The 24,900-nt window shown below is 30.8% G+C and overlaps 1 protein-coding gene across 2 annotated transcripts; it reads left to right on the forward strand.

Annotated features, from left to right (window-relative positions):
* The first annotated feature begins 39 nt into the window (after positions 1–39).
* Positions 40–23,879, forward strand: LOC129800334 (uncharacterized). 2 transcript variants are annotated; one of them, XM_055844654.1, is made up of 5 exons: positions 40–255; positions 15,215–15,528; positions 18,871–19,383; positions 19,450–19,710; positions 22,571–23,879. In XM_055844654.1, exons 2-5 carry the CDS (start codon positions 15,227–15,229, stop codon positions 22,620–22,622), a joined length of 1,128 nt encoding a protein of 375 aa, XP_055700629.1. In that variant the 5' UTR covers positions 40–255; positions 15,215–15,226; the 3' UTR covers positions 22,623–23,879. The 2 variants fall into 2 exon arrangements, with proteins under 2 accessions (XP_055700629.1, XP_055700628.1); XM_055844653.1 differs by lacking the exon at positions 40–255 and adding an exon at positions 266–338.
* The last annotated feature ends 1,021 nt before the right edge of the window (positions 23,880–24,900 follow it).

Consider the following 24,900-nt stretch of genomic DNA (forward strand, 5'->3'; position numbering starts at 1 on the left):
TGCAGGAGAAGCATATATCGCGAAGTCAGTGCGACAAGTCAATCCTAAGAACATCGTACCATCTCTTTTTGCTTCTGAGTTTGACCCAATTTTCATATCGTTATATTCTCAGAAGGAAAATTCACGCATACTCACACTTTCCTCTGAAGCCATCAGGAAAATTCTCTGTTAGTGTTAGAGTGAGCGCATGGGCAGGAAATATAGGGAGTGATAAGGATAAATAGTGCTTTTCTCTCGTGTTTTCACAGCAATCAGGTGAGTGGGTTTTCCCATTCAGTGTCTCCTCTAGTGTCCCCCAACAAAGAATTTTTGTAAATTTTCTTGTGAGTGAAAATAAGGTAATAATTTCCTTTTAACAATTGTGTAGCTGACAAAAAATGTGCCAATTGAATTGTCGCGACTTTTGGATGAAAGAGATTCAATGAGAAGTGTGTGGATTTATTTGAGAAATCGACTTTTCTAATTCGGCCCCCAAAACGTTTCCCAATTGATGGCCTTTCCAAAAAAAAACCCTAGTTAACTCCAAAAAACAACCTGTTTTGCAAAACTTTTCCCAAAAATCAAATTATTCCTCTATTTGTTGGTGTCATTTTCTTATCAAAAATTTGCCTAAAATATTGACTAAAATCTGAAAGTGAAGTAAATGTTTTGAGGGTAAATATGAAGGGACAAGTGGAAATGTGAAGCCAACGAAATGGTACTGTTTCTCAGATCAATTTATTGTTCGACAAATAAAATATATTTTTTCATTTTATTTCTATCTACTGCATGACAATTAGATAATTAGTCATCTCCCATTAACAAAGGCAACATATTGGGCACAGAAATAGGGAAAATATCAATGGATAGGATAAAAGAAAAATCTTGAAAGAATTCTGGGAAAATTTAGCAATAAAAATACAGATAGAACCACTTGCTAAACAGAGTGAAAATACACAAAGTAGAATTCTTCGCATATTGATGGCTCTCGTCGCATTTGAGTCAGCATGTTCTAAATTTATCCCTGTGAAACCTTTCGCAATTTTCCTATCACTGATTTCTTACTGGAAAATCTCAAGTTTGTTGAGAGCTAAACTGGGAGACAGCAAAAAGGAAAAAAAAGTTCTCGGCAAGTGTCTCTCTGTTTTGTTTTTTTTATTTTTAGAAAATTGCTCAATATTGTGCATATTTTGCGTCTTGGAAGATGAAAATGATAAAATATGATATTCATCTGCTATAACTATATTTAGATTATACGAAAATCGTGTTTTTTTCTATCTAAACTGCAGCAAATCTTAAAAAGCTTAAAAAGAAGAAGACATCGTAATATTAATATGCATCCGGCGTACCTGTTAGATGAGAAAATTTCATGAAATCAAAATTCGTGTCCCTTTCTTTCTCAAGAGCTTTGCAAAGTTTTGAACAAGAAGAAAAGTGCAAAAGAGTAGAATAGACATAGGGTAAAGTGATATAAGTTGGACATAGTGTTACAAGTTGGACAATTCGCCGGTACAAGTTGGACATGGCTTTTTTCTTGATAAATACAGTACAAAATTCTTTTTTAAGCACAAGGAACCAAATTATAAAACTACTAAAGCATTAAAAATATACAAAAAATGAAGTACTAAATTTATCAAGAAAAAAGGCCCTATCCAACTTTGTACCATTGCATTGTCCAACTTGTACCACTTTACCCTATGCTAAACTACATGTGAATTTTGATTATATGAAATTTTTTTGCTCTAAAAGTGTACCGAAGTCATTAAGAATAAATTCTTTAATTTTAATTCTTCGTCTTTATTACAATTCTTTAATCTTTCGTCTTTAATTTACGTCTCGTGAGCGTTACAAAAAATCCATTTAGATTTGAGTGCGAAAGAGGGAGATGTAATTGTGCAATGAGTTTTAAAAAGTATTTTTTTCTAATATTTTAAAAATTTATACCAGAACCAGAAGTATCATCAAAATCTGAATTTAGATTTTGATCGGCATTTGAGTATTTTTAAATCTATTTTACAATATAAATATCCATTTATAGCAGTGTTTGCAGGTGGTTTTAATATCCTGAAGCTTTAGTGAGATATATGGAGTAGGTATTAATAATCCTTATTGTTACAAAATCTGATTCCAATAGGACCCGAATGGGTTTCAATTGGACTACAGATTCTGAAGAATATCAGCAGAAAGTCTATAAAATCCTGTCTTTTTTACCAAGTGTTTGCCAACTTAAAGAGCAAAATCAATTTCTTTCAATGTGTTTAACACTTTACTTCTGAGACATGTGTCTAATCAGGAACAATAGAACAGAAGATAATAATACCGTCTATACAATTTTTTATATAAATAAAACGTGTTTCGGCTCATTTTCATAGCAATTTGTTGCATATTGATCAACATAATAGCTCGATTTATATTATTATTCCCAATTTTGTATGAAATATAATATTTAGATAATTCATCCTTAGATTACTGTGGTTTAAAACAAAAGTCCATTATATATCATCTATTAATAATTAAAATAATTATGATTTTCTTTAAAAATTAGAATATTTTTAGAATATACCTTAACTTTTCTAATTTCTTATCAATCTAGATTTTTGGAAAACTATGACTTAAGATTGGACAATATAAGCAACTGAAACACTAAATTAATAAAAAAAACAATTAAATTTGTTGCTATTTTGAATTTTGAGATCACCGGAAACTGGGCTAAGCCTTAGCGCTGGCCTTACTCTTTATTGTACTTACTTAAAAGTAAGGTGAAGTTCCCCCGAGTCGACCGGTTCCTCGACTCGACCGGTAGTCAATATTTGAATGTTTTAATGGTGAATTTCTATAAAATTGTCACTGATTCGTGTTTATTTATGAAATAATTGACCTACTAATGTTAGATCTTATGCCAAATATTAGTGCGAATATAAATAAATTGAATAACTAACTCTACCGGTCGAATTGAGGAACCGGTCGACTTGAAGGCCCTTTACCTTACTCACTCCATCAGTTAAGAGCACGGGGAGAAACGGGAACCTTTAAAATTTACCTTTTTTCTTCAATTTTTAAGTGAAACTGGACCTTACCATAATATAATTCAGCTCCATAAACCAATATGTAGCTGAAATTCTATGATGATAGGCTTAGTTCCATCAAAAATTTAAAAAAAATGTCCAATTTTAAATCTGCCCCTATTCAAAGGTACCTCACTTCCCATATTTTAATTGAGATTTGTAATGTAGTACATAAAAAGGGGTTATTTTGAACATTTTAAAATGTTAATTTTAATAAGCATACCAATTAAATTTCCGGATTTTCCTATTTATTGTACACTTTAGGAGATTTCAGGACTAAAAAGTTTTCAAGACCGGAAATTTTCAAAATGATCATAAGAGCCTATTCATAAAGATTGCTCATCGAAATTCAATTTAAATTTCAATTTATTGTGACACTCATCGTCAGATTTTTCTTTAGACTAGATTAATACGATTCAATAATTTTTTTATTGATGCAATGGAGTCCACTAGACGTTATCTCTTCCTAAAGCGTATCAATCACAATTTTTTAATTTTTACAATAGAAAACTTTTTATTAAAATTTTTTACTGGCAATTTGTTAAGATACAGATTTGCAATGTATTTATAATTTCAGTCCAGACTTTGTTGTTTTTAGCTTAGTCTTATTTATAATTTCATAAAAACGTGAAATAGAAAATATTTACACAATTATGTATATTTTTATGTAATTAATAAATATTCGTATTAACCATAAAATATTTTATTTATAAATATTTTTTGGTCTATCGATATAATAATAATTAAAATTAACTCAAAAAACGCGAATATAAGCATTTATTTCAAAATAGTATGAAATTTAATTGTTTAGAAAATCCGTCCGGCTGTTTCTTTTCCCATCAAAATTGCATAAAAATATGAAACGGATATACACGACAATATTTATTAAATAAATATAATAATAAAATCTTAACAATTATTGTTTATAATTATTAGTTATTGTTGTTTATCTTTTTTTGTAATTAATGATATTTATTGATCAAATTTTTATATTGATTGAAAGAACGCGAATATTACTATTCCAAAATATTATGAAACTTACATTTTTCTTCTATACAATATACTCTTCTAGATACCGATTTAATTTAGATATATTATTATCTAATAGGGGTAGGTGGGACTACTTTGTGCTTTGAGGCTACATTGATATTGATTTTTTCGCATATTTTTAAAGGAAACTGGACTTTAACAACATAAAGTCGACGGCTCAGAATATAAAACGAATAAGTCACGAATGGGCAACTTTATAGGAGAGCGATTTTAAGCTGATATTTTACATGCTGAGTATAGGATTTTTAAGATTTGGAAGCCCTATAACATTATTAATTATTCCGGTGTAATGTTTACAGGACAGGTAGAGGATGTCAAGGACTACCCTAAAAGCGAAAAAAATGAATATTGCAAAAAACCGACTTATTCGACTTATATTCTGAGCCGTCGATATAATTTAGAGAGACGAAACATTTGTGGATCTAAAATAAAAATCGTAAGGCCCAGTTTCCTTTAGAAATATGCGAAAAAATCGTATATTAATGTAGTCACATAGTTCAAAGTAGCTCACCTCCTCCTATGTCTGTATCTAGGATGATTAATTAACGGATGGAGCATTTTAATTCAGAAATGGTATATTTTTCTTAAATTCTTTATAATTTTTAAGTCTTAGGTCCCACAAAAATAAATATAACACGAAATGGTAGGCACTTGTACAGAAAATATATTTTTATTGAATTTAAAATGTTACTGGTGTTACAAATAGAAAATTTGTCAGAAAAATTCAAAAAATTGCGAATTTTACGACTTTTTCGTATAGTTTTTAGGAACTGTTGTCCTCGTGCAATCATTATAAATTTTGAGCCAATAACATAACATGAGATACTCTTTCATTTGGTAAAAGTTTTAAAATGATTGCATTTGGTTTTACACTAAAACTAAAAAATCACTTAAGAAAAAATATACCATACTTTTGTACGGAAAATGTATGAGAATGCTACGCCCTGGTATGTATATATTGACTGGATTTACCTTCTTTGAAAAATATTGCATAAATTTATGATATTACAATACTTATTACCCTCTGGTATCACACTTGAATAATAAAATGTTTAAAATGTTTCACATTAAATTAATGTCGTTAAGCAGCGTCCTAAAATGTGACTAGTGTTTATGAATTACTTAATATTTAGAATTTGACCTATTTTTTGATAAATGGTAAACTTGGCCCGAGAACTTTAGTTTAAATTGATTCAAAGCATTAATATGTTTCTACATCAAAAATTAATTTGAATCGCTTAATCGCATTAATGCTATAGATGCTATAGGTCTAATTTTAATCAATTTTTGCGAGCCAAGTTTACCTTTCTAGATCAAATTCTATAATATTTAATCACAAATTACACTTAGAACGCTGGTTAGCGACAATTATAGTGATTCGCAACACTAGAAAGACAATCTCTTTGATAAATGAAGTAATATTCTCAATATTTCAATATATTGGTAATTTTTGTCCACAGAGTGGTTTATTTTATAATTATAACAAAATTATAATTATTATATTTTCTTTCGTGAAAATTAATTATGGTATTTGACTTTGTTTTATCTTAGTGTTGTTTCCAACTGGACTAAGTGGTTAAATGGTAAAAAGTTCTAAGGTTTCTTATTATTTTGACCGTCATTTCATCGCCCTACAATCAGAGATCCAAAAGGATATATATCATGAAATTGGATACATCTTATCACTGGTTCTATATTTGACCAAATTTGATAATATAATATAGAATCTAAATCGGATATTTCTACCAAAAGTACAACTAGAACCGAAATTGTATTCAAAAAACGAAACCCTAAATATCTCAACGCTGTTGAACCGATTTTGATGATTACTTGGGCATAATGTATAATTTACATTATGATTCCGTTCTTTATTGAACTTTAAATACTCTAACTTCTCGAACTCAGCCCACATAAAGATTTTAATGTATCAACATCGAATTTCATCATGACTTTTGATATTTCGTATTGTGATTTTTCCTTTCGATGATCAATGTTAGACTTTTGTGCCCATGTCTCCTAGCTACAGACAAAACGCGTATATAGATGGTAAATATCCAGATAAATCAAGAAGAAGTAGTTCATTAAAATTCACTCTAAAAGATACATCTAAAAAATTGCAAGTTGTTTGTTGAAATGAATTAGTCATTTTCGTTTCTGCTTATTTACCATAAATTTGCATAATGATACTTTATTCAATTTCAATTTATAATCTACAAAAAAACGACAAGATTCAACCCTCTTACAATACTGTGTCAATAGAAATATTAAAAGTAAAAACTAATATAATAAAAATGAAAGGTAATGTCAAAGGATACAGGAGCTTAACGAATTGATTTAGAAGGAATCTCTTAAATTTATAATTAATTCCGAGTTCATTTTTCATAGCATAACATAAAAGCCAGGATATATCAATCCAAAGAAAAGTATTGTGAAATATAACATAGCTTTCATATTATTTTGAAATGCCATTATTTGCATTATGTGAGTTAATTCTGTTACAAATATTAATCGAATGGTCTTCTAAATATTTGTTTACCCTATACATAAGAAAATATTTTGCACTCCATACATTGTTATCTTTCAAACAGTTGATGTCAAAAAATCATGTTTTATTGAAATTAAACAAGTAAATAAATGAAAAGTTAATCTCATGTTTATTTATGTTTGTCTCAATCTCAGTTACACTGAAATTTCATCGAAACTGAAGGTGAAAGTTCTGAGAGATATTCGCCATCAACTTTTCGATTATCAATATTCCGATTTTAGCTACAATAATCTTATGAAATTTGTCAATTTGGAAGAGTTGTAGTGTAGCATTTAATGAGACCTTTCCAAATCATCATCTAGATTTAGAAATAAACTCTGACAATTAGAACCGGAGCTCCAGTCCTAATTAAGATCGATTTTTTGACACATAAAAACTTAACTCAGGGGTGACATGATCTTATTTTCGATACTATCGACTGTCGATTCTGAAAAATTTAAACGATAGCTGTACTTCCTGTAGATAATATAGATATTTATCAACAGTTACATTCTTTTAAGAATGTCACAATGAATGGCCTAACAATGCGTAAAAAGTCGACATTCACTTAATCTAACAGATATAGATTTATCGATACTATCGATTCGATAGTGTCGAAAAGTTATCATTCCACCCCAGGTCATTAAAATCAATAGAATTCAGGTTTTGTTTAAATCAAAAGCTCTAGGCCCATCTATAACATACCAAACTTTAAGACAGCTCTATGTGATAGAGGCTGAATTATTGAGAAAATAAAATTTAGTGGTGTTCCACTATGGCGGATGCCACCCTTATTGCCGAAAATTTCTTATTGGTATCTCTTTTCGTTCTTTCTTATCGGGTATCATATTCGTAATCTATGAGTACCTGTGAGATTCTGAAGAATCTGAGTAAAAAAAATAATACATTTTCTTCCAAGTCTGAGATATTGCATATTATGACCGCAGGTGCTATCAGTTGAATCCCATTTTAGGTTGGTCATTTAAGAATTACTCAAGATGTCTACCCTGCGATAAATATAAAATCAATAGAAGTAGCTGAAGTGATTCAGATTTATGACTGCAATGTGACAGTAATTAAATAATCACAATTTAAATAAATATACGTAGAATCTTGGCTTTGAAGAACTATACGAAGATATTTCAGAAATAAACTTTTTTTTGACTATCATGAAATTTTATATATTTTCCATTCAATTTTAATTTATTCATTGGCTCACAAAACAGACTTAGTGTTTTCTTCTTGGACGTGCACTTATGTACATAGATCGTGGATCAGTGGATAAAGTGCTGTCTGGACATTTCACTATGATTTGAGGATATGACTCAGATATCCCGAGATCACGTGAGACAACATTTAAGATGCTATTTTTAATTATCGTATAGGAGTCTGAAGATTTCTCAATGAATGAAATAGTAAAATAAAGGAGAAAATGGAAGACAAGTTTCGACATGTACAATATATTTATTGCACATATATATTATATTTACGATATATTATATATTGTGAATCTTTTGAATGAGTAGCATACATCGGTTGAATTATAGCAACTGAGCGACTACGCGGCAAAGCGGTTAGTAACGAATACAGATACAAAGGAAATGCAGATAAACCAGTAGCTAATCCAAGCGACAAAATGTTAATTGATATGTAAAAAACGACCGAATAACAAATCAAAATTTATAGGATATGGATATGGATCAATCATCAATACTTAACTTAAATTTAAGTAGAGGGGGGGCTGGTACTACTTTGAACTGTGAGGCTACATTGATACATATAGAATTTTTTCGCATATTTCTAAAAGGAAGCTGGGTCTTAATTGTTAATTTAGATTTTAGATCCACAATTGTTTTGTATATTTAAATGACATTACATTAAAGCCCAGTTTCTTTTGGAAATACGCAAAAAATATAGTCGTATAGCAATTTAGTCCAACAGCTCAAAGTAGCCCCACCTCCCCCAAAAAGTATCGAAACGACTTTTGAGATTTTATCTCTTACTATAAAATAAATTATTCTCATTTATAAAGAAACTTCATCAACTGTGATATGATCCTATATAGGGGAACTATGTTAAACTCCAGACAGCTTACAATATCGGACACCTTTTTGTTTCTTAAAACTTCAGCTTTATTTAATTTCCAGAAATTGTAAAACACTAAAGAAACAAAAAATCGGCGCCCCCCTGCATACAAAATTTATAAGAAATATCTTTGGAAGAGTTCCTGAACGACAAGGGACTTTAAGAAACTTGGTGTCCGATATAACACTCAAAGCAATATTAATATTTTTGTTAAATTTTAAATGAATTATGAATAATTATAGAGAAAATAATTATAATAAAATTTTTTAAGGTTTGAAAGAAAACTAATGAAAAAGAAGTAGGGGAAAGTACTCTCCCTTCGAATGTTCATGCCTTCGAATAAAGTGCATTTCTTTTATTTTTCCTAAGAGACTTATACACATAATTGTCACGTAATTATCAAATTGATGATATAAGCTAACTAATATTTAAAATAAATGTGTAAAACTCTTAGGAAAAATAAAAGAAAATTTTCATTATTCGATGGCATGAATGTCCGAAGGGAGAGTACTTCCCTTAATCAAAAAATTAGTTTATATAAAAATATTACATTTAAAATTTAGATCTTTGGGGCTTAAGGGAAACTGGCGCAGTAGTAAACACGGGGTAGTTGTAAACACTGATATTTATGTCTGCATCTACACTATACTTATGTCGAATATATGTTAAGACAACGAGGATCCCTATAGGGGAAAGTGCTCTCCCTTCGAACGTTCATGCCTTCGAATAATGTGAATTTCTTTTGTTTTTCGTAAGAGATTTACACTAAATTATCACGGAATTATCAACAATTGATGATAAACCAACTAATATTTAATAAAAATGTGTAAGTCTCTTAGGAGAACTAAAAGAAAATTCACATTATTCAAAAGCATGAACGTTCAAAGGTGGAGTACTTTCCCCTAGATCTAGTCCTAGTCTATATGAATTTAATTAATATTTAATTAAAAAAACATCGCAGAGTTTACAACTATCCCAGTTTTCCCTATGTGCAACATGTTTGGAATTTGACACAATTTCCCTGAATTTGATTTCATATTTTCGATAAGAGTTCCATATTTAGTAATTCTTTTTTTTATTTTCAACCACAAAATCATCGTGTACGTTAAATTGTTTAAATACATTTTAAGATTGTGCGATTAAACATTGCTCCAAAATGACTATAAAACCATTGAGAATAAATTAATTTGAATGGGATTCTTTGTGATTTGCGGAAGAAAGAGAATTAATTTACAGGAAGGCGTGAAAAATCACTGATAGTTCTTTTCTTACAGTTTTACTTCTATTTACCATTGAAGTTTCATGTCTTTGACTATTCATTGGCTACCGATATTGAACTTGATATTGATACATATTGCCTGAAGTTCAATGTTGTCTGAATCAGACGGTAAAATGCGTTTTATAAATGATGGTGCAATAAAAAAATGGGCAGAAAATATGGCTAGAAAGGAAATATTAGGAAGACTGGCTAGCAAATATTAAGTGAATTAAGAGAAAATGTAGAATCAGTCGACCCGCATATCATCACTTTGTGCAATATCGTTGTTGCTGTTGAATTCAAATAGAAAAAACTTTATCGTCCCCTCTTTTAAATTAATTGTAGAAGAGCAAAACTAAAAGAAAGAAGAGAATTCTCAGCAAGTCTGCGAAATCATCATCAAATTCTTTTTCTGATATTATTTGAGTGTTTTATTGGTTTTATTCCCACTCCTTCCGCTGTGCATTTTAATCGCTACGATTTTGATCTTTTGCACCTCACCATGTGCCCGAGAAGTTACACTTGATTAGTTTTTGCCTCGCTATAATTCATTTAATTATTCCAAAAAATCATACACATTCTATCACCATGAAAAAAAGAGATAATCAATGCGTAAAAATCTTTTCGCACTTAATTATTTCCTCATTATCAGCATATTAAATATTTTAATTTGCACATATGAGTGATGTTTTTAGATTATGAATATTCTTTGTATATTATCAGACTTATTGTAGAATTTGTATCGATTTACCGAGGTTTTTTTCTTTTAATACTTCTGAGAGAAAGATCTTTTCTTAACATTTCTCAGAAATACCTTATCTCATGCTTAATGTATTTACTACTCGTAAACGCTCTATATATTTGTCACATAAAATGTGATAAATGCCTCAAATCAAATTAAGTATTATAAGAATTATCTCGAGATGAATTGCATTATATTCAGCAACGCGAGGTCTGGGATATGCCCAAAAATTTTCATATTTGAAAAATAATTTACAATTTACAAAATGAATCAAATTTGAACTGTGTTATTTATTGAATCAACACCCCAATTTTCTAATCTCTATGACTTTTCCGTAATATTTCTCTGATCGTTTGGTGTAATCAATTAAGCTGATAAGAATAATCTCTAGCAAATTGTCGGAAAAGCTTACATTTTTTTGCAGCTAACACAAAAGATCGAAAAGATGCAAAATTCAATGTAAAGTGATTGATTTCATTATTGGCTATAATTAAGCACACTTTATCAGATAAAACCATTTAAGATTATTTTTCACTAGCTTCTGAGCTTACTTCAAATCTTATGATTGCTGAAGTGAGGTGGTCTGCAATAAATTATATTATTTCTTCTTAGTAAATAAATTATAAAATGTATAATGTTTCCGCTCAAAACCAAAAACTTCACTCACGCATTTTAATAAAACTCGGTAAATTCACTATCAATATTAGCTCATTGATAAGGATTCCCCATGTTTATCTCTTTTAATGATAGCGCACTCACAGTGGCTTTTCTTTTCTTCTCACTTATATTTTTAGTGAGTCATAGTGATTGAAAATATATATAAAACTAATTCTATAGATTAATTAAAAGACAAATTGAGTGTGTAAACTCACTAGAGATGTTTCCATTATTTACAAATTTCAACAAAACTGATAATTTATAATAACAATGCAATATAAAATTTCGGACAACGTAGAATTCCGGACAAATAGGACAACGCAATTTTAAGTTCGGACAACTCTCTTAAAATTTAATAAAAAGGAATTCATTTTAATAAACTTTAAATTCAGAATTGCATAAAATTACAAGATTTCAAAGTCAGAGCTTCCAAATTGATTTGTCCAGAATTTCGCGTTGTCCGGAATTTGAAATTTTATCCTATATCTACACACAGCCTCCAGATTTGGAAGCCTAACATGTTTTTTTTAACATCTCAGCAGTTCTATAAAAATCTATTAAGTTTACACAAATCACATTCAGAGAAGCACAGCTTCCATAAGGTCATATAAGATTATCACTAGCTTTGTACAATATAGCATTCCCCATAAAGCCGAACAATTTATAAATTGATTTTTAAGTGAACAAAAATATCCATATTAAATTCATATTTAATAGTAAGCAAAGGTTTCATCAATTCATCAATTAAAATTTGTCATAAATTTTTCTCGGATTGTCTTATACTGAAATTCAAAGTAGAATGGGGAAGCCACTAAATAAGTGCAATGGTGTATGGCATTACTTTGATTAGATAAAAAATTAATGGGAGGTAAAAAACATTGTCTATTGATTCATTGGTCGTTTAAAATTATTTAGAAAAGTATGCTTATAAGTAGTTTAAATATTTAAAAAAGATCTATTTGATATGATAAAAATTAAAAATTATTGTTTATATTTATAATTTTGAGTTTCTTGCATTTTCTTTTTATTTTGAGAACAAAAGCTTTTTTTTGCTTTGGAAAGTTATCATTCTTTCTAAATAGTCAGAAAATGGTTTTTGTTTTTGGGACACCGGTGTCCCACTCGTCCTTTAAGGGTTAATGCAATGAAATAGTTGTTATTGAGATTAGATTAAATTAAATTAAATAATTTGTGATCAATAAAGCAACTAGAATTCCTCTATTTCTTTGTATCTCCTCCATCAACATTTCCGACTGAGGACACTGGTAAAAATATAAGGATCAAAGGGGCTCCTTTGAAAGTACCGACTTTTTGAAGATTATTAAAAACTACATAACATAAATGAATAGAAACAATGGAAAATTTATCTTTAGTGTTCGCTCAGATGAGAGAAACCTGGGGTGGAATGATAACTTTTCGACACTATCGAATCGATAGTATCAATAAATCTATATCTGAGATTAAGTGAATGTCGACTTTTTACGCATTGTTAGGCCATTTATTGTGACATTTTTAAAAGAATGTGACTGTTGATAAATATCAATATTTAGTTCCAGGAAGTCCTGCTATCATTTAAATGTTTCAGAATATACAGTCGATAGTATTGAAAAAAAAGTTATCATGTCACGCCTGTTTTAAGTTATTAAGTTTACGATAAAATACGTTCCATCGTGCTAAATGTACCATACAAAATTTTAGGAGACACCACCAATGAATCTATCAAAACGTCAAATACGATCCAATTTGACCGTTTTATTTTAATCAGTATAAGAGGGAGGTCATAATTAATTTACTGCGAGAGTAAAGAATAGTCTATCGTATATGCATTTCCCTATTAAAATAGCCGGGTTTTTCACCACTGAGAGAAATCCGAAAAAGTTAAAATAACATTCCGGAAATGTTAATTTTTCCCTGCAGTATTGATCCAAAATCGGTGTAAATATTACCCTTTTTAGGTGCATTAGGGGTTAAAGGTACCCTTTTTCATGTTAATTTTACCATTAATAAGGTGTAAAATTAACATTAAAAAATGTTGATATATTTTTACACCTAAAAAGTGTTAAATTTCTGAGGAAAAAATGTTAATCGCACCCTCTTTTTTTTTCTCAGTGACTGAACGTATTGATAAAGCGTAATTTTAAGAATCAAATAGTTTACGATAAATTACCTCATATTGATTGTCCACCTATTTGTCGTGAGATTTAGAGATCAAACAGTAAGAGATAGTGACGTTCGGGTTTATGAGGGACCCCCATAAGTTCAGTTGATCTTTGCAGTAATTAAATTATAGCCATCAGTTCACTGTTTTTCGTTTTTTTTTTTTAGATTGAAAATGGCAGATAAAAATCCATTAAGGTAAAGTGCCCTCGAGTCGCCCGGTTCCTCGACTCGACCGGTGGTCAATATTTGAATGTTTTAATGGTGAATTTCTATAAAATTGTCAATGATTCGTATTTATTTATGGAATGATTGACCTATTAATGTTAGATCATACGCCAAATATTAGTGCAAATATAAATAAATTGAATAAATAACTCTACCGGTCGACTTGAGGGCACTTTACCTTATGTGCTTATTTATCACTAATTGAAATAGTTGGAAATAAAATAATAATTTGGCACAAAATCCTATACCTATAACGACAAAGATGGGTATGAAATGAAATAGGCATGGCAGTGTTATAAGCAGAGACGTAAACCAGAAGTTCTATTTGTCTATCATAAACATTTTTATTAAACCCCCTGAATATAAAAAAAAACACATTCCTACAACAAGGTATGAGTGGTTTAAGAAAAATTAAGTATTTTTAATTGGGAAGTAATAATAAAATCGACAGTATTTTTTTACATATTTCATCTATTTCATCATATTTTTTAAAGGCTTCTGGTGTGTGTCTCGGATTACTATTTTCTAATATTGACGGTTGATATGTTAGAAGCCTATATTGCAAGTTTTACCAATATACCAATGGACTTTTGAATTTTTTATCGAGAAATTTAGTAACAATAAGCTTTTCCATTCACATTTTCCCCATAATAATTTGATCATAATACTTGGATCAACATTAGAGCAACCTGCGGTTAAATTTCTTTGTAGTCAAATCTCTGTCTTACTTTTTATTATCACTTACCAACCACTATATAGAGGAGAGATAGAGATAAGGCCTTTGTAAGATCACGTTGAACAATTCTGAATGAGCAATATGGATTTTAAAAAGATATTTTAGTCAAATCTACGCCCACAGTTGTGTTCTTGTCCTCTAAACTGCTATCAATTAAAATCACATGGGTGACTCCTTAGGTGCTGAACAAGAGAAACAAGTACTACGATAACATGTGCGATATGTTTACATTTTTATCAATTTACTGATATCTCGCGTCTCAGGCGCGTTGTCTTGCAAACCGCGATAGTACTCTTCATTGCAAATTGGCACATTGAAGTGATCGGAGCGATTTCACGAATTGGCGCGTCTATGGCGTAATCGCAGAGGGAATTCGCTGAAAAATACTCCTCGGATAAATTTCATTCACTTCCACGCCACTTTCAAGTTTGATATTGTGCAGAATCATCGAAAAAACTGCATCCCATTGGACGTGTTTGATCAACTTGATCACACTTGAGAAAATTGCAACACCCCCAATGTTTAGTGTTGTTACCAATGTTTCTCGGTGTTGTTCGGTGTCACTTTTCAACAAATGTGCTCTCGTGTGTGATTCAGTAATTCAGAGTGGCCCAAAGCCATTTAAGACTAAAATAAAAAGTTCATTGGCGATTTCTCGGGATCAATTGATCGGAAGGGACCAGTGACCGCAGAGAAGTAACGAGAAATTTTTCTTTTTACTTATCCTGCATAGCTTCCTCATAAGATGGTGGTGCCATTTGAGACCGTTGTGAACGAACAAGGTCAGACGGTCCATAAGCCACTGTATTCGGCTATTCCATCACCATCAGCTCCATCATTCGACGACGTCTTCAATCTCTGCCGACCCGACACAAAAGTGTGTTTCCTGGTACACAATCCAAATGAAGGTGGCAGGGATATTGTTGTGGAACGTCGGGCAATCCTCGAGAGTGGCACAAAATTGGCCGATATCATCAACAGTTTTCCCAATGGCAAAAAAGTCGTCCTTAAGTATGAGAACATCGAGATCTTTGCAGAGCTCCTTCGGTAAGTGATTTTATATTATTCATTTCCTTGTTTTAAAATAACTTTTTAAACATTAGGATTTCAACAGGATTACGTGTTTGGCTTTTTATTTACGATTTTTGATGAAATCGATGAAATTCATAAAATACGATAATATTAAAGAGTTTTTCACATTATCTCTGTGCCAATTTATGAAGAAAATTATCACTCGAAATCAAAAAAATAGAGTAAAAGGTATAGCACCTCTTACTGCCAGTGCCTCATTTTATATAAACTTTTTTTCAACATTGTGAATTTTAAAAATTGCAAAATCAAATTATTTGATTATTGGAAGTTTCAAATTTATTATTTTTCAATATAAAAAAAATCATTTATTTTATGAGACTAAGTGAGACAGTAGCACTAAGTAGTATCATTACTCTTCAAATTTAAAGTAAAATATTTACAAAATGCGTCATATTATTTTTCATTATGTTACTGGCCTATAGGCCAATTCAGTTAGTAATATCAACTAACTGTTAATATCACTAATATTAACTGGTAATATCAACTTCAGTTAGTAATATTTGAATCGATAATCTCTAGAGATGTTTTTTTTTTAATACTGTTTTTCGCATTTTTTCAGTCTTCTGACCCTTCTGACCAAAGGGTAAGAGATATCAATTTACGGTCTTCGATGATCTTTTTAAAATGACACAATCTCGAAGCCAATCTCTTTCTTTTCCCCCTCTCCCTTAATACGTTCCCTATCATCCTAATATACGTCAATTTTTTTCCTTTCACCCCATCTTGCATCGTTTCTTTCAAACTGAGCTTTATTCATAAAAGGATTATTACGGGTATTATCAAATTTGGGGCACGCAATGGATCAAGTGGTAGAGCACTCGCTCTATGATGCAAGTGTCCCGGGTTCGAATCCCCTTTAGGTCACCAGGAATTTTTCTGGCGTTAAAGGTGTTCGGATTGCATCCAGTGAGCTTCACTGAGCTTGATTCCACGGGCATGGGACTGACAAGCTCATCCCGTACAAGAAAAAATAATAATGTATGTCTAGAAATCCCTTTGCGGGAAGGCCTTGTTCCTTCACGGAATGTTGTGCCAGCATTATTATTATTATTATTCATAAATCTGTATTTTATTTTACAAGAAATGCTGGCGAATATGTCATTCTCGCCCTTATTCCGTTTTAAGGTCAAAATACCTTCCTAATAACAGTTTTTCAAGGTCAAAGGATAAAAAGACACTAAGAGCGGATTTATCAAGCGAATAGGGTCATGCTTGCTCTCGTTGGAAAGGTCTTGGAATTTCCTATAAAACGGAACCGGCTCCAATCGGTTTTGAATCGGTAAAGAACCGGTTCATAACCGATAAATAATTTTTATACGAAATTCAAATAAATTGCTCCTGAGGTGTATTTTGGGAAATATTTTGAACAATTTATAAATCAGTTCAGATCGGTTGTGAACCGGTAATGAACCGGTTATTTATCAGTAAGTAAATTTTGTTCGAATATAATTTTTATTATTCTTTAAACTATTTTGTGGAATCTATTGAGTGATTTATGAATCGATTTAAATCGATTGTGTACCGGTAAACGGTAAATGATGCGAAAGTACTTTTGAAGTATAGCATCTGGGTCACGAGTTCGAGCATTTCGCAAAGCCTGGGACGTTTTGCCACCCCTTTTTTTAAACTAATCTTGTCTAACAATAAAACATTAAATAAGTATAAATCGGATAAGAATTGATAATAAACCGGTAATAAAAATGTTAAATTGATAAAAATCAGCTAATAATATACCTATGTACTCAAAATTATGGAGACTGAAAGTTCACCAGCGTTGTTTTCGATATTTAGAATGTTTAAAAAGCTTTGCATGATTTTTTTTAAATTTGCGTTTCTAGAAACAAGAGTTAAAGTTTAAAAAGTAAAGAAAAAAGTGACATTAAATAAACATTTAATTAAAATAGAATATGAAAAAAACAAGATTTTGTATTAAAGTTTAAAAGAAGTGTTAAATTCAGGAATATTCGAATGACGAAAATTTAGATTTTAGAGATTTAAGATATTCAAAACTTTTAATCGTTTTCTAAAATTACTTACTCATTATTTAGAAGAAAATATCGAATTTATTTAGCTTAGAAACCTAAGTCAATAAAGGGATGATTCTTTTAAAAACCTTTATAAAAGAACATCAGAATAACAGAAGAATATTTCCCATGAATAAATTAAAAATGCCTTTCAAATATTGCAATGTTCCATCTAAAATATTCTTATTTTAACTCACTTAATCTGAGACTTGGGCATACCCAACTATTCGCACGGGGTAGCTTCCCCTCCCTCTAAAAGAAAAAAAAAATAAAAGACGAAAACAAATTCACAGTAAAAATAAAAATTTACTCAACAAAAAATCAAGTTTGATAAAAAAACCAAAATTTTCAAAAATGGACTTAAATTAAGCTAATTCAAAACCTGCTCCAAATGGAATTTTTTCCCTACTACAAATGGAAACGTCATTGTTTTCATGATAAATACAGTACTAAATTATTATATTTATATATTTTCTATACCACAGTTTCATTATTTAGTTAATTTTGCTCCAAATAAAGCGGAAATCCATTCATATTTGCAAATTTTAATTTGTTAATTTCTCAGAAAAAATTAAAGTGTAATTTTTCACCATCGAATTTTTTTATCGATCGACTATGTTTTCCAATGAAAAGCACAATAAGGTGACTGTTGTTTGTTCGTTTTGTTTAACATTTATGTCATATTTCTAGATTATTTTAGTTAAATTAAGTGCTAGTCTTTATTGTAAACGGTACGTGAAGTTTTCAAATGAAATAATTACCTATTTCGTGAACAAAAAGGGTTTTTCTGAAGTGTCTGCAAATGCTTCAATAGGAAACCCCGGAAATATGATTTTTTTGGAGAGATTTCCTTTTTGTTTTAGATGGGAAAGGAGAAAAGACAAGGAATAAGAACAAACCCTGCATTCAAGAGCAACTCAACAAGGTTTTGGAAGCCTTTCGTCGCGGTTTCACTTACACTGTTTGTCTCCAATTAGAAAATTTCCCTTGTCTCCATTTGGATTAATATGTTTCCAATAGAAGCATTTTATGCTCGCGTATTTTTCTTGTATTTAAGAAGTTTTTAAATTATATCTAAAGAATTTTCACTAAACAGTAACATTCTAGAAGAGACAAGGAGCAGATTTATGTAATGAACTTAATGTGTTAAATCTTCTGTCAAAGTTGAAGCGTCTGGAAATGGTTTTGAATTAGGACATTTACCTTACTCGTAATTTTGCTGTTCCTAAAATCTTCTTGCTTTTTTATAAAGCAGAAAAATTTAAATTTTCAGATTCATTGAGACAAAATTCTTCAAACCGAAAGATGTTGCAGAATGCCAGCAAATCTTTCAAGCTGCTGCTCAATATGACTGTCAGGAATTGAAGGAGCGATGCATCAAATTCCTGGACAACAATCTATCGTTGGACAATGTGATTGAGATATTTGTATTGATGCACTCTCACTCAAATGGCACAAAGATTCCACCATTCAAGAGTCAGGGTTGCTGTCGGAGAGCCAAAAGGGAATTCTCATCAACTGACGAAGTTATCAGTGCACTTTTGGAAAACTGCCTCCAGTTGATAGACACAAATGCCAAGGAAATTCTTAGTTCTCAGGAAATCTACTCACTCAGCTACAGTCAATTGGAGCTTATCCTCACGCGGGACACTCTTCAAGTGGGATCAGAAGTGAATGTGATAAAGGTGCTGGAGGAATGGAGTCGTCTGGCGTGCCAAGAGAGAAAACTCGAACTCACTGATGAAAATCGACGAAAGGTTCTTGGGGCTCTCTGTTATGCACCAAGGTAGCAGAAACAAACATTGTGATTTTTTGTATTTTTTGCATAATTTTATTTAATCTTTTTTCTTAGATACCTAACAATGCCGACCAAATCTTTCGATATTGTGTTCAGCAGAGTAGAGCTGCTGGATGAAAATGAGAAGAATCTTGTGATTGACGTCATAAAAAATCGCCGGAACTCCAGTATAACATCAGACCAGCTGAAAATGATAGATAGTTTCAGGAGGAACCGGACGAAGCGACCGTCTATGCCAATTCATCTGAGTGATCGCACGGACCCAAAGAACTATTCCAGGAAGATGAGGAGAAACACTGAGGGAACAAGTAACAGGTCATATGCTATGGATTGTCTTTCTATTCTTGTTTGTTGTTTTAATTAGATTTCCATCTGATTTACCAACTCAAGCTCACACTAAACAAAAAAGAAAATCATGCAGAAATTGCAACGTCATACTAACGTGAATCTGACTAAGAAATTACGGTATCCATGATTATGAGACTTTTTGTGTTTAAATTAACTTTACTTAACAAACTGATACTTAAAATTAAGTGAAGCATCGCATATCATTAAATTATTATTTATATTTTTCTTACTAATTTACACCAAATAATCAGCCTCATTTTTGGTTAAATTTTGATAAAATTATTTTTAGGAATATGAGGTTAGTTTGTACTTAACCTCTAAGAGGCAGTTTTGCTTAACCAAAATTAGGGGTAATTGGATTAACTGAGTGTTTTTATTCTAAAATATATAAGAGGGAAACAATTAGCGAGTCTAGAACATGTACCAACGTGAATATCACCGCGAACATTGGTATTTTTTCGTGAATATTGCAAATATTTCATAAATATCGTGAATATCGCAAATATTTCATCAATATTGCGAATATCGCGAATATTCCTGAATATTACGAATATTGCGAATATCGCGAATATTCCTGAATATTGCGAATATGGCGAATATTCCTGAATATTGCGAATATCGCGAATATTCCTGAATATTACGAATATCGCGAATATTCCTGAATATTACGAATATCGCGAATATTCCTGAATATCGCGAATATTCCTGAATATTGCGAATATCACGAATATTCCTGAATATTGCGAATATCGCAAATATACCTGAATATTGCGAATATCGCGAATATTCCTGAATATTACGAATATCGCGAATATTCCTGAATATTGCGAATATCGCGAATATTCCTGAATATTACGAATATCGCGAATATTCCTGAATATTGCGAATATCGCGAATATTCCTCAATATTGCGAATATCGCAAATATACCTGAATATTGCAAATATCGCGAATATTTTCTTAATATTCCTGAAAATCGCGAATATTCCTGAATATTACGAATATCGCGAATATTCCTGAATATTGCGAATATCGCGAATATTCCTGAATATTGCGAATATCGCAAATATACCTGAATATTGCGAATATCGCAAATATACCTGAATATTGCTAATATCGCGAATATTCCTGAATATTACGAATATCGCGAATATTTCTGAATATTGCGAATATCGCAAATATACCTGAATATTGCGAATATCGCGAATATTCCTGAATATTACGAATATCGCGAATATTCCTGAATACTGCGAATATCGCGAATATTCCTGAATATTCCGAATATCGCGAATATTACGAATATCGCGAATATTCCTGAATATCGCGAATATTCCTGAATATTCCTGAATATTGCGAATATCGCGAATATTGCGAATATCGCGAATATTCCTGAATATTCCGAATATCGCGAATATTCCTGAATATTGCGATTATCGCAAATATACCTGAATATTGCGAATATCGCGAATATCCCTCAATATTGCGAATATCACGAATATTCCTGAATATTACTAATATCGCAAATATACCTGAATATTGCGAATATTTAGGGAAATATTCGAATATTTTCTTCTTCCCATATAAAATTGTGAATATTTTGTGAATATTGATTCTGCGATATGAAAACTTGGTCAGTTGTTTGCCCCTTGAAAATATATCAAATTTTAACAGAAGACTTTCGGTCCGATGGAATGCAACAGGAAATAAACGGAGACACTGAACCTTTCTTGGTTTTCACAATTTTATTCTCTACGAATTCGGAGAGATTTAGTGTCTTCTTTCATTTCCTGTCAAATTGTAATCTCACAATTTTTATAGAAGCTTTTCCTGAATGTTGAGGTTATTTTCATGGTTTATTTTTTACACATTTGAGGTTATTTTTTCTAAAAGAGGTTCGTCTTTAGTACAATTGTATTTTTTGACTAAAAAATTTTATTGAAAAAAACTCATATCAATATTGGGTCATTTAATTTTTTTTAGGAATCTAAGTATGTACTCGAGGCAAATCCAGGGTATATAGGGGAGACCGGGGCAGAATTAGCCAACAAACGCAATTTTTCTTTGCCTATAATTTGTGAAAAATATGTTAGAATCAGACTGATTAATATTTTAATGAATGGGAAGGGAGTTACTTACTCTAAATAAATAGTAGGGGAAAGCGCGCAACTTACGGACGACTCAAGCTTCGGACAATTCAATTTATAGCCTTTTTTAAATTTTGAGGCATTGGACGAGCCATTAAAATATAATTCTACATTCATTTATACACATTGAAAAAAAAATGAATTGTTCGAAGCATAAATCGTCCGAAGGTAGCGTACTTTCCCTAGTTTGCTCAATATTCCGTGAGATGTTTTAAAATATTTTTGTCCGATGGATTTGTAACGGGAAATGGACGGCAGATCTTCAGTATTACCGCCAATTTCCCGTTTCACGTTTCAGCATTTCTTGATTAATTCTGTCACGGTCTCCCCTAACCAAAGGTCCCAAAAACATTTTAAAAATGTTTTATTTGAATTTATTTTAACATAATTATACATTCATGACTGAATTTCAAAATGAATTTTGAAGTTTTCTAAAAGTAACATATTATTATTTTGTTGAGATACCGTAAATTTCTTGTCAAAATGACTTTTTAACTAATATATTCGTTGAAGATATCAGTTTTGTGCTTTAAAAGATGTCACCATTCCTGTGCTGGACATTCCTTGAATTGACAAGAGGTTATGTTATTAGGTGAGTTTATCTTAAAAGCTCTAACCCCAGAATTATTTACCTTTTCAAGCAGATTCTACTGATTGTTATTCAATTTAAATTTCAAATTTCAGGTTCAATTCTGGCCTCAGTGAATTTCAATCTTATTTGGCCAAGAAAAGTTAGCAATTTGAGGTTATGCTGAATATAATTTTCAAAATGCTATTTAAACATCAAATTTGGGAGACAATAATTGAGGTTATAGGTTTTGTAAGTTTTCCTTTTTTTCTAAAAGAAAAAATCTAAACTTATTAAATTTAATCTTAGTTTTAAAAACGATTTGGAAATGCTGGAAATGCCATCCAATTTCCAATGTTTATCCAATTTAACCTAATTCAAATTTTTATAACCTATAAAAGTTAGGTTATGTGACAACATAAACCCTTTTATAACCTCTTGATAACAAGAAATGTTCCGCACTGTTCTCCACTTTTAGGTTGTATTAAGATTCAGAATTTTATGCGAAGTTTAAGAAATTTATTTCCTTCTTGGAATATACAATTTTTAAATAAACATGACAAAGAAAGTTAGTTAAAAAAATCACCAGACAACAATGTAGTATTAGATTTTATACATTTACTATGTCTCTGAAGGACATGAAAAGAGATAGTTCTATGCATTTAAAAAAAAAGTAACATTGCACAGAAATGAACAAGGATACAAAATTTATTGTGAATTTATACACTTTTCTCTTTGCCTTCTTGACTTCTGCCCAGTCATTAAAAATGGTAAAAGTGTTTAAAGTTTTATTTCATGCAGAGAAATTCCGTTTTAGCGACAGTCTGAAAGAGTAGTAGAGAGAAAAGAGTAGTAGGTTGTTAGAGAGAAAAGACAGCGAAGGATAATTATGGTGTAAAAAAGTTAAAGAAAAAAGTTTAACCAGTGTTAAAATTATTGTACAATTTATATACCAAAATTTATCAATTTGCCATAATTTATTTTTCTTCCAATATGTGATTCATTAGAAATGTGAATTTAGTAAAACTAAAAACAAAAAGAGAAACATACTCGTCATACTTTTTTTTTGTTGTAAATTTCGCTCAAATTATTGTGAGATTTTTAGATGTGTCATAAAGAAAAATTTAGTGAAATTATTTGGAAGGATTATGAAAAAGATATAGGATCATGTTTGTGAAAGGATTTCTATGAGAAAGGTATATCAATGTGTTGATAAGATAGAGAAATATTGAATGTTAATGGTAAGATATTTAAATATAGACGAAGGATTTATATTTGACTGTTTATAATCTCGAAGAAATTCTATGTTACAAAAATCATTTATTACTAATGTATATTTAATAGAAAAGGCTTATCAAATGTTATGTATAATTTTTTTTTATTTGTTCCTATTGGTTACCTTTGACAAATAAAAGTTTAAAATGACCCAAAGTATTTTAATGAAAGCTAACAACGTTTATTTCTAACACGTTTCTACGCAAAACTACTCAAAACTAGTAGCAGATTTATTGCTATTTTACGCCTTTACCTCCTTATTTTTCCTAGAACTTTCTACCGTTTTTTTATTATACAAAAAATATATTATTGAGAGCAAGTTTTATCCCAGGAACTGTTTTATTATCATTATTTAAATTGTGGGAATGGTCTAAATTCCTCACTCAAAAAGTAATTCACACTTTATTTTTCTACCCTTTATATATTAATTAGAAGTCCGGATCAAAATTCAGGAGGGCCAAAATTATGAAAAAGTCAAAACCACGATAGTCAAAATCCCGAAAACAAAAATTCCGAAAGTAAAAACCTGGAGTGGACCAATATCCCAAACGCCAAAATCCTGAAATACAAAATCTTGAAAGCCAAAATCCTGAAAATCAAAATCATAAAAGATAAAATCCCAAATCTTAAAAATGTCATATAGCTGTCCTACGATTGTATCCGCGGTTACTAAAAGCAAAGGGAAATTGTTTATATTTTGAGATATTCCACACATATTCCTCGTTATAATTTTATCCCTTTCAGGATTTTTACCATTCAGAACTTTAGGATTTTGACTTTCACGATTTTGGATTTTAGTGATTTTGGTTTTCGGAATTTTGGCTTTAGGGATTGTAACCCAGTCGGGATTTTTGCTTTAAGGATTTTGATGACGTTCTAGATTTCAGCTTTTTCGGGATTTTGGTTTTCAGATTTTGACCCATTCGGGATTTTTACTTTAAGGATCTTGAGGTTCGAGATTTTGGCTTTTCGGGATTGTTGTTTTTCAAGATTTTGGATTTTGGTATTTTGACTTTCGGGGTTGCAGCCGGTACCGATTAGTTATTAATCATATCGAGATATTTCTTACAATAATGTAATAATGTAATATGAAAGAATCTGTTAAAAGTCTATTGCGCAGATCAACCGGGAGTGTTTTCCCAAAATTTTGATCTTTTTTCCCTGCTCCAGG

Source organism: Phlebotomus papatasi, chromosome 2, assembly GCF_024763615.1.
Source record: "Phlebotomus papatasi isolate M1 chromosome 2, Ppap_2.1, whole genome shotgun sequence".
In the NCBI taxonomy this organism is placed as follows: domain Eukaryota; kingdom Metazoa; phylum Arthropoda; class Insecta; order Diptera; family Psychodidae; genus Phlebotomus; species Phlebotomus papatasi.